Here is a 19,723-nt window from a genome sequence, read left to right as displayed (position 1 = left end):
AGCTGTTAGCTCCGCCCTGCTGAACCCTCTATTGGCCCCGCCTGCCTCCGGCTCCTCCTCTTGCCCCACCCACACTGCGGCGACGGACGCTTGAGAACGGTGCACCGCGCTCCGCCGGAAGTACTTTCCTGGGCGGAAGCTTTTGAGCGCGATATAGCGGAAGTACCTTCTCTTCCGGCCTCTTTGCCCTCGGCTGCAGAATCGCGATGGTGAGTTGTGTGCAGGAGCTCTTGGAATCAGCTTCCATCTTCGCCCCCTGCGCCCCGCTCTTTGCTATCCGTGGGGGCCCCGCGGAGTTTTCAATAAGGGGAGCCGGAGGACAGGAAAGGGATGTGTGATTGACCTCAAGAGCCAAAAGAATGGCTCCTAATTATCTGGGGGTGCACAGTTAGGACTCGTGGAGCTCCAGCTCTTCTAGGCCCTTTGCTTTTGTCTGACCTTTGGAGGGTCCCGCACAGTCATGCCCTCGAATGAGAACTGACGGAAGAAATACGGTTTGAGAGTGTTTGGCTGTGAAAGCAAGGGTATCAGTTGGCGGTGGTCCTTGGCAGGAGCTCTTAGGTTTTGAAGTAGGAGAGGGTAGGAAAACCACATTGTCTCGTCTTTCACCTAAGGCTTTTTTTTTTTTTTTTTAAATAATGTAGCAGATTAGAAGACAGCAACTCTTGTGGCGAGCTTCAACATTTAAGAAAAGGCCTTGTGATTGTCATTGAATCTTACCAGTAGTTTTTAAAGCTGAAAACATAAGAATTTGTCTAGAAACTACTAGGTTTTAGAATCGTTTACCCTTTAATTTGTAGACGAAGGGAACGTCATCGTTTGGAAAGCGTCGGAATAAGACCCACACGTTGTGCCGCCGATGTGGCTCTAAGGCCTACCATCTTCAGAAGTCGACCTGTGGCAAATGTGGCTACCCTGCCAAGCGAAAGAGAAAGTGTAAGATAATGTTTATTAGACTGTTGATGTATTGTGAGGATGAGAACAATCTCGTTTGTTTTGTACCTAGGCGGGGCATGGCTTTGCACATTTTTTGGTCTCTTGCAAAATTTTGCTTCTGAATGCTGCTGAAGTGGGTTTAAATCCCAAAGAAGACATTCTTAAGTATCTTGAGAAGATGTGTAGGAAAAACCGTTTAGAACCTTAACCTGAGTTTGTTCTTTAGATAACTGGAGTGCTAAAGCTAAAAGACGAAATACCACCGGGACCGGTCGAATGAGGCACCTAAAAATTGTATACCGCAGATTCAGGTACAGTTTTGTTTCAATATTAGTTGGTTCTGTGAGGTTGGGTAACAACCCTGTCAACTACCCTGGTGGATGGGGATGAAATGTTGCAGGGTACTGTTTTCTTCTGCCAACATAAGCTTCGGATGAGTTGGTTTAGATTTTACTAATCTTTCAGTAAACAAAAATATGAGCTACAAATGTCTGGAGTGTAGTTTGAGCTAGACTCTCGAGAATGTGATGACATTTATTAGCGTCCCTGCATTTCAGTGTCTTACCAATGTTTGGCAAGATAATTGTGCATAAATGAGGTCTTCACTTTTGTGGCTTTGGGTAAATCTGGTTAGAATAGTGTCATAGTTGCTATTGCGTTAGTATAGAAATAAGTTTTACTGTCTGGTTGCTTAAAGACAAGCCTTAGAGTTTTAATTTCAGCTCTGACCTAGACTTACAGAGGGACTGCATTTTAGTGGTAGTAACTCTTGAGGGCTTAACCCATGTAAGATCTGTACTGAGGTGATTTTTTTGTTGGGTGGCAGGCGTGTCTCGTGCAGTATAGGATATTTAGCAGAATTTCTAACCGCTACCACTCAATTCCAGATTTTCAGGTTTTAAAAGATCACAAGACAGTTTGGAGCTTTGTAAACACCCTTAAGTGTGCTTGTGTTCATGTGCTGAGGTGACCTTTCTTTGCACTTTCCGTCTTTGCATTTAAGACCATCATATGGTAGTATGGGCTTAGGGGTCAGTGGTCTGCTAGTTCAGTGGGAGAATTAAGAACATGAGCTGAAACCATCTTTAACCTGTCTGTCCCTGTGCAGTTTCCTTTGAGTAGGTGTGAATATTAAATGAGTTAAGCTGTATAGTTAAGCAGTTGAGAAAATACCTACCATTAAACATTTTGCATTGACTGGCTAAAGGAAAGTAGGATCTCTGGTTCATGGTTTAAGAAGCCATTTTCACAAATACCTTAGGAATCTTAAAAAGCAGTGGAGAAATAAGTGGCCCAGTGATTAGTACCCCCAAATAAGTTGCCTTTTTGTCAGTTGTACTTAACGATATCCCCTAAATGGATTATCTTGAAGGAGAAGGAAGTATTTTATTTAAAATACTGCAGCTTATCAGTGATGTTGTAAAAATAAATGTCTGAACATATGAATTCAGTATTGATTTCAACATTTACTGAGATAAGCTTGTAAAAATGTTTTAACAAAAATTAAACCATGTATGTAGACATTGCTGAAGTAACCATTCTTGTTTTTAACGTGGTGCAGGCATGGATTCCGTGAGGGAACGACACCTAAACCCAAGAGGGCAGCTGTTGCAGCATCCAGTTCATCTTGAAGATTTCAATGATTAGTTGCGCAATAAATGTTCTGGTTTTGAAAAATATCTGGTGTGCTAAGGTATTTTTAATAGGCTTGTGGTATCAATGATTTACTATACGTTTGGGAATGGGACGACTTCTTAAGTAGCTCTTTTAGAACACTACTTTTGAACTGGGTTGTTGCACTGCTTAGGAGGACAAGGAACAAGCAGAATTCTGGGATTTCTTCAAGCAGACAACGCTGGAGATGATGTGAAGAATATAATGAATTAACATAGCATAACTTGGTTTTGAATTTCATAACATTCACCTGTAGTCTGGGAGGTTTCTGTGAGTCCTGCATGAATAGGGGTTTAGAGCACCAGTGAGAACATGAAAGAGAGCTGTTGAGTTAATTCTGTTTTGGAAGGGTGACCCCAGTATCCAAAATACTTGTGGGAAAACTAGCATAATACAGCAATGTGGCCAAGCTGTGCTTTCCTAACTTGTAGCTTCCCATTGTGTTAAGGATAATGTGCTTAATTTGACCTTGAGGGGGTTTCATGATCTGCACTGCCTCACCAGCCTTTGAGTGCATTCCCCAAATATAGTTAATAGCTATTCTTAACTCCTAACTTGTCCTTCAGGTCTCAGCTTACATTTACTTGTATAAAAGCCCTTGCTGATCTAAATCTACATTGGACTTCAACATATGAGACTCAGTATAATGACTCAGTGCTCTGTACTTGAGGGATGCATAGTTACGTAAGTTTCTGGATACAGTTATGTTTGTTAGTGTGATTAAACTGTAGGGCTAACAATAACTTTATGGGCTTGTGAGCACAGTAAACAGCTGAGTAAATGAAGGTGCTTTTTTATAGTGGCCACAACCTAAAGTTAGTACAAGAGGTTTGAGTTTATGAAATTGCTTTGATGTACAAAAAATAGCAATTTTAATATATTTTGGATTGAGGCTACTGAAACAGTTTGACTTGATCTTAAGATCCTTCTGAAATCTTCTAGTGTTGCTAGTGGTTGATAACTAAGTGATGCAGATGCCCATTAAGATAGGAAGATAGGTAATGCCCAGGATGGAGTAAGTGATAGACTTTGGGGCAAGTGGGCACTGACCTGAAGACCTTGCAATTTCTGAATCATGTGTTAGAAAAAGCAATTAGCATAAAGGGGTTGCATGAGATGGGCAGTGATGCAGTAAGACAGGCCTGTGTTTTTTGAGTATAAGGTGAGCTTATCTTGCTTGCCAGTACACTGCCTATGGCCCTTAACAGATTAGGTTTCAGTGGGAAATTACTCTGGTACAGTGGAATCCCATGCAGCAGAGGAGTCACAGACCAATTGAATCTGCTTCAATCACAGTTAATTTTAAAGCCCAGGGAGAGGCAGTGGGAAAGATGGAGCTGGGCTAACACATTCAGTGTAGAGCGCAAACAGGTAGATTCAGTTGCTCATTGAAGACTAGTTTGCAGAGATTCCATCTCTGGCATACAACATGTCTTGAGAGCCCGAGTTGGTTTGGGCAGTGGATCAGTCTGACAAAGGATGCCTTGGGCTAATGCCACAGCTAAGGAATTTGTGTTCCTTGGGCAGAGGGTACTCAGGACCAGATGGTTGTCTTCATAACTTGTGTGTTTACTTGGCTTTTCAATCAGATATTGTCTGTCAGGTCAAGAGAATGGGAAGGAGTTGGCAAGAGAAGAATCAGGAAAGGTAAGCAGTGATAGATCATGAGTTTGTACTTCAACCTTAAGCAGTGATAAATGGAAGGTTTTAAGCACACAGTGGTCTCATTAGTAAAATTAATGGTGTGGATATAAGTCTTGAAGCTGGAAAACCAGGCAACAGGTTTTTTTCCCCCTTCACAGAGGCACTGGGAATTGAACCCAGAATCTCGTGCACACGAAGCATGTACTCTACCACTGAGCTATACTCCCTACCCCCCAACAGGTTCTTAAGTAGTCCAAAAATTACGAGGTCATGGACTAAGGTAACAGTGGGGCTGGCTGTAGGTTCTGGTTCTACTGAGAATATATAAAACTTGAGTCAAAGGGAGTTGCTTCCAAGCCTCTGTTTCCCTCTAAACAGGAGAGTGGTTTGTTTGTAAATAAATGTGACAATGCTACTATGTGCTCAGCAATGTTAGAGATACAGTGGGAGCAAAAACACACAGTTGAAGTTGACAGCTCTAGTGGTTGCAGAAATAGCCCAGGAACTAGGATAGAGTTGAGTCACACAAACCAGGAAAGGAGATATTTTTGAGGGAACATGTGGTAATATGTGGCTACAACCGAGGAGAAAATTAATTTTTTTTTTAATTTGGCAAAATTTAGGTTAATGTCTACTTTCCATAAACCTTATTTCGGTAGAGCCTCAAGAATACAGCCAGCTTGCTAGAGGCTCAGCGGAGATTAGGCAGTGAGGAATGGAGAATTCAGTTTATGCAAAAGACACTTGGAAGGTTACCTAGATATTCTATGGTTCCTTTTCATTTCTATTGATACAGTTCCTAGCTCATGAACCAAATCCCTTGTGACTGACCTCTCTCTGCCAGAAGCAGTTCTAGGCCCAGGAGATAGAAATAGGAAACAAAATAGACAAGGATCCTTCTCAGACAAAGATTTCAATTGTGTGTGTGCTTACGCGTGTATTGTGTTGGGTGACAGACCGAGAACAGGTAAGCAATTCAGGTGGTAATAACTGCTGTGAAGACAAAAATGTGGTAATAGTGGGCTGGAGAAACCTTAAGGAAGGTGCTTAAGAAAGTTCTATGATAATGAGCCAGCCCTGCAAAGGTAAGAACAGACATTCAGGTAGGGAGATTGTTCTCAAACTTCTGAATTCTAAGTTGGTTGCAAAATTTAACCTTGCTACAATTAGCTGAAACTTTCTAATACTGTATATTCATCTGAGAAAAAGTAATGCATTATAGAATTGTTTTACTTGTTTCAAAGAAAGCTTTCTCTTCACACATTAGTACATACAGATTATGTTTTTTGGTTTTCTCAAAACAAAAGATAGTTTGATAAGATTCAATCATAAGAAGCACAGGGCATTCAACCTCAGAAACCAAGAATGGAATTTGAAGCAAACACTTCCTTGCATAGTAAGGATGAGGGATGTTTTGTCAGAGAAAATACCAGTGAAAAATGATTCTCCTGTAGTATGTGAGTGGTTTATAGAACAGGCGTGGTATGTGGATTGAGACAAAAAAAAAAAAAAAGCTTCATTTTTGTGTCCTTTATATAGTGGAAATATACTTCAGTGCCCCCAGGATGAAGACTTGGTGTGACCCTTGTATTTTTAGATCACTCAAAGATAATAAAAAATGTCTTCAGTCATGATTATTTGTAAAAAGTTTTATTTCAGTAAGTAAAATGTCTGATCCTGTGTAATAGTCAATTCAAAGTTGACTTAACCTTAAGTCACGTCTTCCCACTTGGGCCTCCTCTGGGCTGGAGCCAAGAGTGGAGAAGGGGACTTGATCTCTCTGATCTCAGCCTTCTCCCTGTATTCTCTGGGGCCTGTGAGCTGTACTTTCCCTCCTTACTGGGGTTAGAGTAGATAGCAGAAGGAAGGCGAGGTGAAGGGATGGGGTGGTTCTTCTTGGCTAGGTGGATAGACAGCATCTGGACCCACAAGATGATTAAACTTTTTCTCTTGGGCATTTGTATGACTTCTATAGTTCCGATCTTAATTCAAAATCATCTTTTGTGATCATTGCTAGCCCCTAGGATCGAACCTCTTAAGTTTTCTCTACCTCTGAGTGTCCTATAGACAGGATCCAAAATTATCCCATGCTGTCTGTCTCCTGAGTGGCCCACGTCTGGTCCCCAGGAGACATGCCCACATCCCTGGCCTGAACAAATTCTTAAGTGCAGGGAGATTTTGTGGCAGCAGCTCTCTCCCAGGCCCCACCAAAACAGTTGCAGGAAACAAATTTCAGAGCTCTCCGAGTGGTTCCATTGAAGTTCCCTTTACCAGATTTAGAGCTAGAAGGTAGTAACCTCCTTTTCCAAGAAGGTTGGGTTGAATGCTAAAAACTCCTAAAAACAAAATTTACCAGTCTGTCCCTTGGACCCCTGTATATCCTTGATCTGGCTGAGGATTCTAAAAGCTGTAACCAGGTTCTTGGATACATTTCCCATGTGTGTGTCTCATTTGGTAGTTCCCCAAGCAAAAAGAGCCCTATTCTGAGAGCATGTTAATTTATATGGCTCTGCAAATAAAAGTCTAGTGCATGTAAAGTGTTTACGTTGCTCTGAAAAATGTTTAAAATGATTTGAACTCTAGAGTTACTATGTGGAGAAAAAAGTCCTTTAGGCGAACAGTCTTAAAAAAAAAAAAAGACAACTGGTGAAACAGGGTATTGAAGAAAGATCCAGCTTTCTTAAGTTAGGGCAGGTGGTAGAGGTGGCTAAGGAGGAAGCAAATGGTATTGACACCAACTGGCAAATAGTACTGTTTCAGAAACACGACTATCTTGGGTGAATGGGGGGAAGGAAGGCTTGGCAGTATATGGTTCAGCCACCTCAGAGTGGAGAAGGCACAGAGCAGAAACTGTTTATGGTCTGTGTGCTGCAAGGGAGCTGCCCTCAGAGGAGAAGCAGCTCCCCAGGCAGGAGAGACAGGAAGCAGGAAGCCTCAGAAGTGCTGTCCAATTAGGGCTGGCTCCGGAGAGAGAAACCTCTGGGAACATGCCCTGTGAGGCAGTACAGCGTGGCACAGTGCTTTTAGAGTTTCAAGAGATTTGAGATGGTGTAATAAAACTCCTTTATTCTGGAGAGGAGCAAACTGAGGCACAGAGAGTTTATTTGTTAAATTTGTATATATTTTCTTTCTCTGGTGATATTCTGACAACAGTGAGTACTGTTAGAATGCACTGCTTTAATAAAGACATTGTACAATGTAAAATTCCTTTTGTAGCCAATCTGTCTTCATTAAATATAATCCTTACTGATCTAAGGCCTTGATGTGGAACCACAGTACTAATTATACATCATAAAGTACAGAGATCTAGGATACCACTTACATATGTAATTTTAGCATTGGATTAACGTCTTAAAAGGTAATAATAGCAAGCCGTTTTCCAGTCATCTTGATCAGAGCAGATCTGCCCTTTCCTGATTTCCTCCCACTTGCCCCCCATCCTTTGGGAATATATTAAGGAGTAAAATTGTCAATAGTTTTAAATTTTTTTTAACACTTTTAAATTTTTAATAAATTCCATATTCATCAAATAGACAACTCTTAGAATCTGAATAGATGAACTATAGGCAGATTTAAAGACAGTTACCACATTATGCCTTCTGGCATTTTTCAACTACTTGAGTTTAGGCCAATGCTAAAATCTATAGATGCAAGCATAGACAGGCATTTAATACTGGCAAATAGGAAAATTTCACTTATTGGACTAAAACGTAATCATTATATAAATACTAGAAGTAACATAATAGAGTATACAAATATAAACATCCAATAAAAATTTTTGGTAGTGAGGGTTCAATGAGGAGACAAATCACATAGTAATTCTCTAGAATAGTAATTCTCTAGAATACAGGAAAAGCAGAAATAAGGAGAGGCCCCTACCCCTAGAGCTGAGATAGAGCACCAAAGGAAGAGGCCTCCCCACACTGGGAGTTGAGATCCAGATGTCAGAGAAGGTGCAGCACAGCGCACTGGATGTGGAAGTGTCTTGCTCCTGGGACTTGCAAGAAAGCCACCAGAGGGATGACACTGGGGAAGCCATTCATGGGGAGGTGCCTTGCTCAACAGTGTTCTGCTGTGAAGCTGCCAGAAGGGTATCTGAGAGAAGCTTCTGGTCATTAGAGGCCTTTGGCCAGTGCACAAGGCAGGAACCTGGCACTGGAGAAGCCACCAACACTGCAGGGGCCTGACAGAAAGCCCCCCGTACTGTAGGAACTTGGCCCAGGAGAAACTGTAGGCCTCTTTCTGAACCACCAAGAATCATTTTGTTACAGCTCTAGAGCTCTTTGTCAGATTCAACCTGAGTAAAATCTGTGCTGAGCTGGCCAATATAAATATCTAAAATGAGCTAGAAAAGCACTGTCTAGTAGAAATACAACATGAGCCAGAAATGCAAACCACAGATGTAGTTGTAAGTTTTCTAAAGCCACATCTAAAAATGTAAAGTGAAGCTAATTTTAATAGTATGTTTTATTTAGACAATTATGCCTAACACAGTATCATTTATGTAATTAGTGTAAGAATTGAGATATTTTGCATTCTTTATTTTTTATACTAAGTCTTAAAAATACAGTGTGCATTCTATGCTCTCAGTACATCTCAGTTCAGACTAGCTGTGGGTGGCTGGCGGTTACCCTACTGGGTAGCACACACCTAGACAATAACAAGTTTAGTGTTCTGGGGTTGAGTGATCATTTGGTAAAGTTGTCTTCATCTAAAATAATACTGCATTCACCATGTAAATATATAGATAAAATCAAAACACACAAAGTTACTAGCTTTTAGGTCAGTTAATTAAGCCCAGATTTTTAACCTGTAAAATAGTAGATCTCTGTACCTACCTCATAGCATTGTTTGTTTTGAAGTGTTGCTATGAGAATAACAGGAGATGGAGATATAAAGTGTTTATGCTGCCTGGCACAGAGTAAGAGTCTGATAAATGTTGGTGATCATTATTATTACTAAGTAGGTAATATTCCTGGGTAATGGGTATCACTTTGACAATAGCAGGAAGACAAAGCCCTACAGACAACATGTATCTTGGTGAATTCCCCAAGGTCGGCAGTCTATGCTATATGCCATAGACTCTATACCATGATATGCTCCGAAATTTGATTTGATCAGAATAAGGAGGGTGGCTTATCTCAGTGAAGCTCATGTTAACCAAGTCATCAGGATGAATGTATATTCAATAAACTTATTTTTAACAACATTCTATCTACAAATGTAAATCGTACACTGTGTACGTGCCAGGCACTGATCTAGGCATTGGGAATACATCAGTGAACCGAGAAGGGTAGGAAGAAGGTAGAGTGGTTATGGATAAGCCCAAGTCATGTTTAAAACAAAATTACAATCAACTCATTATCCAGGTAGGGGTGGGTTAACCATTTGGGATTATCTATAATTGAGGTTTAGAAGCTACTTGGTGAAGATTAGGTTGAGAAGCAGAGAGAGCAGAGAAGGCATGGCCTGAGATGCTTACCACCTGAGCTCAGGTTCAACCTCAAGGTCTTACTTTTCCCACCTACTCAACTTCTCCACCACACAATGCACTTCATCTGCCTCCGTAGCTAATCAACAAACTGATTAATCCACTCCCAGATAATTAAGAGTTGTTTGAAAATAGGCTTGCCAATTGATCAAAAGTATAACTGTCAAAACAGGCAGAATGCTCCTCATGGCCTGACAAACACTCTCTTTAACTCTGACAGCACTCTTAACTTTTGTGTTCTTGAGGAAACACCTCTCTCTAGCTTACAGGAACTGACCAAAGAGGAAAGTAGGAAATCTTTGCTTTAACACATGGCCCCAAGGCACTGTTTATGATCAGACACAGTACCTTAGAACACAGCCAAGCACAGCCCAATTAATTACATTATAAGGCTTACCTAAATGGATCTGGACCTGAAACTAGACCCAATCACTAGGGGAAGCACGATCTAGCACTCCCAATTCTAAACATGTACCCTACACAAGTACTGTCACAAAGGCACAAAGTTATATGCCTACAGCCACTTGTTGCATTATTTGTAATATAAAAAAATAGAAACAACTAAATCCCCTAAGTAGAGGTTTAGTTAAATAAATTACAGTACATCCTTACAACGAATAGCAATATAGCTGTTTAAAACAAAACAGAAACCATAAAAAGAGCCTTACTATAAAGCTACAGTAGTCAAGAAGTATAGTACTGGTACAAGAGTAGATATAAATGAGTGGAACATAATAGAGTCCAGAAATAGGTCCATAAATATATGTAATTTGATTTTTAACAAAGGCACCAAGTTAACTCAATGGAGAAAGAATAGTCTTTAACAAATAGTCCTAGAACAATGAATGCATATACAAAAAAAAAATTTTAATGAAAATAAAGGAATTTCAAAATTTGTCTTGGATTATGACGTCAAGATGGATCAAAGGTCTAAATGTAAAACCTAAAGCTATAAGACTGAGAAAAACAGAAGAAAATCTTTGTGACCTTGGGTTAGGCAAAGACTTCTTAGATATGGCATATAAGCACAATCTATAAAAGAAAAAAATAGTAAGTTGAACTTCATCAAAACTAAATATTTCTATTCTTCACAAGTCAGAATTAAGGGGGAAGGGTATATAGCTCAAATGGTAGCGCACATGTTTAGTATGCACGAAGTCCTGGGAGGTCCTGGGTTCAGTCCCCAGTACCTCCTTCAAATATAAATAGATAAATAAACTTAATCACTTCCCCTCATAAAACAAACAAACAAACACTTTAAAAAAGGTCAGAATTAAGAAAATAAAAACACAACATTCAGGCTTGGAGAAAATACATGCAAAACATGATAAATGATTTGTATTCAGAAGAACTTAATAATTCAAAAAAATGCCCAATTTTTAAAGTGGGCAAAAGATTTGAACAGATAGTTTACCAAAGAATGAATATGCATGACAAATAAACACGTGAAAAGATGCTAAACATCAGTATCAGGAAGCGCAAATGAAAACCACAATGACACAGCACTACACATCTACTACAATAGCTAACGTTAAATAAAACTGACAATACCAAGCACTAATAAGGAAAAACCGCTCATTCACTGCTGGTGGAAGTGCAAAATGGCATAGCCATTTTAGAAAACAATTTGGCTGCTTCTTATAAAGCTAAACATACACGTACTATACAGCCCCAGCAATTCCACTCTTGAGTATTTATTCAAAAGAAATGAAAATGCAGACACTTATATGTGAATGTTTATAACAAGCTATTCCTGTTCCAAGAATTACAAACAACACAAACATCATAATAAGAGAATGGATAAATAAATTTTGGATTATCCACACAATGAAATACTATTCAGCAATAGGAAGCAGTGAGCTACTGACACATGCAACAACATGGATGAGTCTCAGAAGTGTTAGGCTAAGTGAAAGAAGCTGGATGCAAAAGGCTACATATTGTATGATTTTTCTTTATATGACATTCTGAGAAAAACAAAATTATAGTGACAGAAATGAAAAGGGCACAGGGAATATTGGGGAGTAGTGCAAGTATTCTGTATCTTGATTGTGGTGGTGTTTACACAATTGTATACATTTTTACATTTTACAAAAATGTATACATTTTTTCAAATCTTGTTGAAATCTATATATAAAAAAAGTGAATTTTATCGTATGTAAATTACACTTCAATAAACTCATCTAAAAGAAGAAGGGAAGTTAGAAGATAATGGAGAAATGACTTCAAAACTCTCAAGGAAATTCTTTACCACTTAAAACACTGTACAGCCAAACTATTAAGTGTGAGGGAATAATAAAGACATTTTCAAACATAATCTCTCAGAAAAATTTACTTCCCTGAGGCTTTCTCATAAAAACACTGGTGGGATATGTTCCATCAAAACTAGGGAGGATGGACAAAACATTAAACAAACAGAACGAGGGAAACCATGGTATACAGGAAACATTAAACCCATAATAGGAGAAAGGTAAAGGGCCTCTCCAGGATTGGGGTGAAGAGGATGCTCGGATGAGAACTCTGAGACAGGTATAGAAGGCAAACAACTGAAGCAGGTAAGAAAGCTCTAGCAGAGTTCAAGAAACTCAAACTGATGATACGCATCACTTGTTCCCATGCCTCGAGAGATTTCAGACACTTGATGCAAGTTTTGAGTCAAATCAATGAGTACTTGGAAATCTAAGAAAGTAAAAAACACAACAAAATATTAATTCCAGACAAAAAAAAAGCCTTTTAGTAAAGATCAACAATAATGTATTTAATCCAATAAGGCACCCAGAAGATTCTCCATGTTAAAATTCTAGTCAAGGATTTTAGAAGCATTTCAGTAAAAATATACTAAACTTAGAACAAATTCCTAGCATACAAAAAATCCCAAAATTCCCACATATAACCAACTTAATTTCTGAAATTAAAAGATCTATACATTTCATAATGTAGTTGAACTTTAATGTACTTGAATTTAATTATATAATAGATATAAAGAATATGAGAATTAAGTTAGTGGCCTCATGTAATGACTACATATGTAAAGAATATTCTGCACCAAAAAATCGTCTTTAACTGTTTCATTTCTTATATAATTTATTACTTATTGAGGAATCCACCAAAGCTATATAATAGCTTAGTTCTTCAAAGTATACCCTCAGTACATTCAACATAACTTTGAATAAATCTGTACCATAGTAAGATTCTTTTAGAAAGTATAAAAGATTTCAAATATTTAAGAAAATATTTTAGAATGGAGACACTTCTTTAAATTTGAAAAATATTTTATATTTTCCTTGTTTCAAAAACATTTAAGGATGACAGAAGAAACAGATGAACCTTAGTGGATATTGCTAAGGAAAAGAAGCCAGTTTGAAAATATATGCTGTATGATTCCAATTATATGACCTTCTGATAAACAAAATTATAGAGACAGGAAAAAGAAGAGAATGGTTGAATAGGTGAAGCAACACGAGATTTTTTAGGGTGGTGAAACTATTCTGTATGATACCATAACAGTGGATACATGACATTTTCAAAGCCCACAAAAATTAACAACACAGAGTGAACCTTAACATATGCAAAGTTCTAAAAAATCATTTGGAAGGTTGTAGTATAAGGCTTAATATTAAGGCTCAGTATTATGTGTTGCCTTGACAGTCATGTTTATTTAACCTGGTAAAATTGGGAGAGCCTACAATAGCCCAACTCTAAGTTCCTCCCCCTTCTTTTCCCACAGGTAAGTTTCTCTAGCTAAACCTCGAAGCCTCTTTACCGAAGGGACTAGGCACAGTCAGGGCTAATCCCTGAGTAGTGGGCTCAGATCTTTGACAGTTTATGGGATTATTCAGACAACTAATCATATTCTTCACAGGAATCAGGGGCACTTTACCCTCTTGGTATTACAGAGCCTGCCGCCCACAGCCTCTGGTTGTTTCTCCTTCTCCTGAGTGCAACTTCCGTGTGGTCCTGAGCAGTATGTGGTGCCCTCCTGCCCTGGGCTGTAAGTATATGTGACCAATACACTGTTGTTGACAGCATCTGTCCTGTGTCAGGTGTTGTCTGTTTGGCTATTCCCATAACCCTAGGGAGGGAATTCCTCCCTCACCAACAGGGTGAAAAGGAGGCAATTAAAACAGAGGGTGGGGGATCTGAGGAGGGAGTGCAGATTGTGACATTATCTGTCTGTATTATACATACATAAAACGACCTCACTGAAGAGAGTGGAGGAAATGGGTGCTTACCTAAGGAAATGGTGGAGTTCCAGATCACCACCTGGGAAGGACTGGAGTCTGTAAAACTAACGACAAAAGGAACTGCACTGGACTCAAGTTGATAAACCAGTATCCACAGGGGTAAAGTTAACAATTCTGATACTTCCATAAATGTATACTCAAATTGAGCAATTAGGTAAGTGGATGTTAGATAATGGAAGCTGTTTCTCACTGTTGGAGAAGGAATTTACAGATAAACAAAGGGAAAAGGCTAGAACAATCTATGTGGCAATGGATGAGAGTTGGTTGTGTGGATCAGTCTGAAATCATGTTTAGCTTAATACAGATGGGATGGTTCCAAACACAGAAACAGAGCTATGGGTATATTTATTAGAATACACACATATTTCCTTGCTCTGTCAGCTGAGAGGGTCTAGAAGCAATTACCCACCAAAAACCAAATTTTAGTCTCTAATACCACTCTCCTATAAAATAACAAGGACATCTTCAAGAAATAGCTGATCCTAGGACAGGACAGGAAATATACAAGCTGAGCATAGAGCATCTTGCAGTGTCAGAAAATAAGGAAGCGACAAACAAACAATAAAAACTACATTGATGGAAGCAAGTCAAGGGGATATAGAGCCAACAGAAGGAGCACCCAAACTATCAAAGCTGGAGCAACTTAAGCAATAAAGTGAAGGAGTACTGGATTACAACCCAGTATATAAAGGAAATATTCATGACTCCATAGTGCTGTCAACAAAGATCAACTAAATAAACAAATGGGAGAAAAGAGAGAAGTCTCCTTGTGAAGATTTCCAAATAATTTATGTAGATATCTCACTCTAAAGGAGAGCAGGGGCGGGTGGGGGGGTGGATAATGGTAGAGCACATACTTAGCATGCATGATGTACTGAGTTCAATCCCCAGTACCTCTATTTGAAAAAAAAAGGGGTTGAAAACCGACTGAAAAATTTGAAACACAATAAAGGAGAGAGAGCAAAACTCCCCAATCATTAAGTGTGGGCTGCACTTAGTGATTTCCCTCAGAAGAGTCCAGCATGGAAAGGAGGAAAAAAGAGTAACATTACAACAGAGAAAAGCAACAAACACAACCTTAGCCGTGTAATCAAAGCCAACATCAACAGTGATAAATCATGAAATCATCTGGCTGGTATGAACCCTCGATAGGGTGCAATTAAAATGGACCATTGTCTGTGTTCTTCCTCCCCAAAGCCCATCATACAGTCTAGCCATGAGAAAAACACCCAATTCCAATAAAGGGGCATTCCACAAAGTATCTGACTGATACACCTCAATACTGTCCCAGTCATAACAAACAAGCAAACAACCAAAATCTGAGAAACTGTCTCAGCCATGAGGAGCCTAAGGAGACGTGACAATTAAATGAAATGTGGATCCTGAATGGGATCCTTGAAGAGAAAAAGGACATCAGGTAAAAATTAAAGAGATTGGAATAAACTGGACTTTAGTTAATAATAACACATCAACACTGGTTTATTTTTTAATTTTTATTTTTTTCATTGATTGTAACAAATGTACCATAAAATGTAAGGTGTTGATAACGGGAAACTGGGCATGAGTATATGAGGACTCTGTACTATCTTTATATTCTGTAAATCTAAAACTGTTCTAAAAAATAAAGTCTACTTACAAAAAGCATCTGAGAAGCCTAGAGAGTAAAAATATCCAGCAAAAATAAATAAATAAATAAATAAATAAATAAATAAATAAATAAATAAATAAAGGAAATAAGGAGCTGCAGGAAGGAAAATCCGATAAATCCAGGAGTGAGGTTAGAATACTAACATGCATGCCTTTAGCAACTACGTTCTTTGTTAGAGGTAGGCTGTAAATTTGGGTCTGCGAAAGTAAAGCAGCTTTGCGTGTCCGTTTCTCAGAGCCGCCCTCAGCATGCTCCTGCACTGAGCACAGGGGCAGCAGCAGCAGAACAGAGGGAGCTGAGCCAGGCTGCTGCCCAGGAGCCAGTCTATAAAGGATACTGCACATCTCTGGGGCGCCAAAACATTGCTCAAATTTGTATTCACCTGAGTTCTTCTAGGAATGATGTGGCCAAAAAGAACTACTTTGGTAAAATGCTTGGGGTGTGATAAGACCTCCCCCACAAAAAGGATGCTCAGATGGCCTGTGAACTGCTGCCTAAGAAGTTAGGGTCTGGTAACTTGAAGGTTTTAGTTCCCTGAGACACTGTTCCAGCTGTTTTTTCTGCCTTTCCACTTAAATAAACATTGAATACATTTTTCAAGAATATGGTTTTGAAGGAGACCAAATTACTAGTCGGATTGGAGGGCCAAATTATTAGCTTATTCAAGGCATCCACGTGTTGATCAGCCCCTTATATTACCAAACTGAGTAAGAACAAGGCTAACAGCGACCAGAAATGCGACAGTCCAATGATCTCTCTAGCTGATTGTCTCAGAGGATTCAAGGGCACATTTAGATAATCAGCCCATCCTTCGGGCAACTATCCAAGGAAATTATTTCCCTTAACTGATAAGCATAGGGCAACAAAGAGTTTGAAGTTACATTTTTTTGGTGAATGACTATTCTCCGTGCTGCTGATCATGGACAGATCCAAGTTCCTTCATTCCCCATGCCACCCTTTTCTTTGAGTACAAAGCACCCCCTCTTAGTAATCCCCTAAATATATTCAAGTTCAAGATGCTGTGGACCTCCACAGATAAAGGTTATGGTCTCCTCTCATGAAGCCCTTCTAGGACCATATGTATATGTATTTTTATTATTGCACCTACCAGATTGCTTTGCCATGTTAAAGGCAATACTATGTTCCTTTGTTTTTTGAGTCTTCAGAGTCTAGCCGTCTGCCTAAAACCTAGTTACTGTTTAATAAATATTGAATATTAATTACAATGTAACTGCAACTAAGGAAATACCAGGCTGCATTAATAGCAGCATGGTAAAATTTTTTAGTTTTGGCCACCATATGTATAGATAGACATCAAGGAAATGTAATATTTCCCTGACAGAGTAGGGTTTTACTAACACTCTGATGGCCTTAAGATGGTAAGACTAAGAGAACACATGGCTCCCTCAGAATTTCTGTAGGACTGAAGAGAAAGCAGCTGACAACTAATAATGAGTTTCCCCACGAGGTCAGAGGTTCTCCACCACAGTGTTTGGTCATCCTGGCTTGTCTTTATCAGTGCTAAGATGTACTTGTAATTTATTTGCACTAATAAAAGTTAAAGTAGTGAAGTTTGAAAACAATTGATCTTTCCCCTTTCTTAAACTAGAGTGGATTCAGGGTTACTTCTATAAAGTTACTCCTGCCTACTAATATTCCAATATACTTTGTTGAGATAGGGGTACAACTGATGGGTCCGGAAACTGGGTGTAAGTCACAGTTTACCTTATCTTCACTTCCACCTTGGAAGAAAGTTGAGTATGTGAATATTATCTATTGTGTGTGGGACTGGGGGGATTCAGAGAACTGCCATCCTAGACTATGAGATCCTCCAGGGTAGGGACTATGACTTTTCCTCTTGTATCTACCCACAGTGTCTGGGTGGAAGAAAACATGACAAAACCTTTTTAAAAGGTTGAAGAGAAAAAGCAAAGGAATAAAGGAGATCTGTTACTTACTTTCTTAGATACTGTTAACTGAATTCACTTTTTAAACTCAACATAATAAAAAAATCCAGCAATAAAAGCTGCTTAAACAGAGACTCTGGGAGACTGAATAAGATGATCTCTAAGTTCCTATTCAATTCCTTGATCTATGATTATTGGTTTTATTTACCTAACAATGCTTTTGAGCGAATAGTGGCATTTAATGAATATTTATTACATAGAATTATAATAGAAAATAACACCAAAAACAAACTGATGCAGAAACAAATTGATGTTTCTGCTAAAAATGAACTGATAGTTTCATGAAGAGATTGGCAATAGGCTTGCAAAATTCAGTGTCAGATTGCATCCTTGTAGGATGCTCTGTGGCTTAACTGGCAGAGTACAGAGTTGAGATACCTTGTGATTTTCTCCTTTTAGGTTAAAAGAAATAACAGAAATTTGCTAGGCTAAATTCCAGATGTGATGCAAATGTAAAGTTATTTAAGATGCTATTTCGGGTGGGAGGGGATGATTAAAGTTTTTTTTTTTTTCCCTAAGAGAATCCAGAGAGTTATTTCTGCTATTTTGCAGAGATCCAAAAAGCCTGAGCTGCAGAAACTCACAAAACAAACAGGTAAAGGTGGAAAATGAGAGAGCAAAAATTACAACAGCAACCACTGCCTGCCCCCAAGTATCTCAGTAATTAAAGATTTCTTAACTTTTTGGCTCTTCAAAGTATGTGCAAGCCATAATCCAGCAGAAACTGATTATCTATCCAAGGCTGACTGTAACTGTTCCCTGATTATTTCTGTAATTCTAAACTCAAAGGTTTTTTTTTTCCTTTAAAATTGTTAATGATTATGTCATTTAATCACAAAATTAATACATGCTTATTAAAGATACGTTTAGAAAATCAGAATAGAAGTCATAATCCCGCCCTCCAATTAGCATCATCACAAGACAAAGAAACACTTTGTTAATGAAAGCAAAATACTATAGCAGACAAGTTGACCTGACCAAGGTTGATGTTACAGTGCTTTGTGGCATTTGTTGGAACCAGGGTAGCAAACTTTCAGTCTGGTGAGCGAGGGCAAATTTTCTGTTGAAGGAAACAAATGTGCTCTGGTTAATTAACCCAGAAGGTGGTTAGTCCTGAGTCAGTGAACCAGGTAAATGGCTTTCACTTCCTGCTGCTGCTTTAACGACTCATCCAAACTTAGAGGCTTAAAGCAACACGAATTAATTCTCTCCCAGTTCTACAGGTCAGAAGTCTAAAATGAGTGGCAGGGCTGTGCCCATTCTGGAGGTTCTAAGCAAAACAAACAAACAAACAAAAAAACCAAACAAACAAACAAAAAAACCCAACCTTGAAACTCAAAGGTTTTTGCCTCCCCTGCAGTACCTTGCTTGGAACAAAGCTGTGCTTAATGAATGTTACTTTCATTTCATAAATTTAAAGTGCATCAAAATCAGTAGAGTTGAGTAACTTTCATCGGGAAGGAAAAAGATAATATTTTGTCTTTTACTTTTTTATGTTATTTTCACGGAGTCCAACTCTGCTCAATAACACCACTCCGAATGCTATGGCACTGCAACACACTCATTTAAACATTCTATTACAAATAAGCATACTTTCTCTATATCCCCTGTGATATGCCACGATCCCTTTTGTATAGACTCTTACTTCAAGTACAATTCATACTTGTCGACTGCTCTTGTCGGTGCAAATGTAAGCCTTATTTTTAGTTCAAAGCCTACACTTTACTGATAATCTAAAAATATTAATCCTATACATCCAAATGTCTGAGTAACATCCTACTTTCCGAACACAATACATTCACCCATGTCCCCAACCTGCTTCTTCCAATAGAGCTTGTTTTGGGGAGGATATTTCAGGAGAGCATTCAGCAAGACCGACAACACTGCTACTTGAGCTGCCGAGGTGCCCAATAACAACTTACTGGCTCAAAGTGAAAAAGAGCAGCGGGGGGTGGGGTGGGGGTAGGGGTGGAGGAAGAGGTAACTTCATCAAAGATGCAAGCGACAACTCCCAGTGGCTTCCAGATTCCATCCCAACAAGAAAAATGAAAAGGTTAGAAAACAGTGATAGGGCGGTGTCCCCTGACATGTTTGAATTCACGCTGCACTAGTAACAAGC

General features: G+C 39.0%; 1 protein-coding gene and 2 non-coding genes across 3 annotated transcripts; 2 read left to right on the top strand and 1 right to left on the bottom strand.

Moving 5' to 3' along the window:
- Positions 1-60: 60 nt before the first annotated feature.
- RPL37 (ribosomal protein L37) lies at positions 61-2,615 on the top strand. The gene is made up of 4 exons (XM_010957314.3): positions 61-209; positions 801-936; positions 1,163-1,247; positions 2,498-2,615. The coding sequence occupies exons 1-4, from the start codon at positions 207-209 to the stop codon at positions 2,565-2,567; spliced, it is 294 nt and encodes a 97-aa protein (XP_010955616.1). The 5' UTR covers positions 61-206; the 3' UTR covers positions 2,568-2,615.
- Positions 2,339-2,417, top strand: LOC123617521 (small nucleolar RNA SNORD72). Its single transcript, XR_006725660.1, has one exon. It is a non-coding gene; the product is annotated as a small nucleolar RNA SNORD72 (small nucleolar RNA).
- A 1,794-nt stretch (positions 2,616-4,409) lies between the features above and the next one.
- On the bottom strand, positions 4,410-4,481 carry TRNAM-CAU (transfer RNA methionine (anticodon CAU)). The gene has a single exon. It is a non-coding gene; the product is annotated as a tRNA-Thr (tRNA).
- Positions 4,482-19,723: the final 15,242 nt, after the last annotated feature.

The sequence above is a fragment of the Camelus bactrianus genome, chromosome 3 (genome assembly GCF_048773025.1).
Source record: "Camelus bactrianus isolate YW-2024 breed Bactrian camel chromosome 3, ASM4877302v1, whole genome shotgun sequence".
Lineage (NCBI taxonomy): Eukaryota > Metazoa > Chordata > Mammalia > Artiodactyla > Camelidae > Camelus > Camelus bactrianus.
This window is presented reverse-complemented; position numbering and strand designations above follow the sequence as displayed.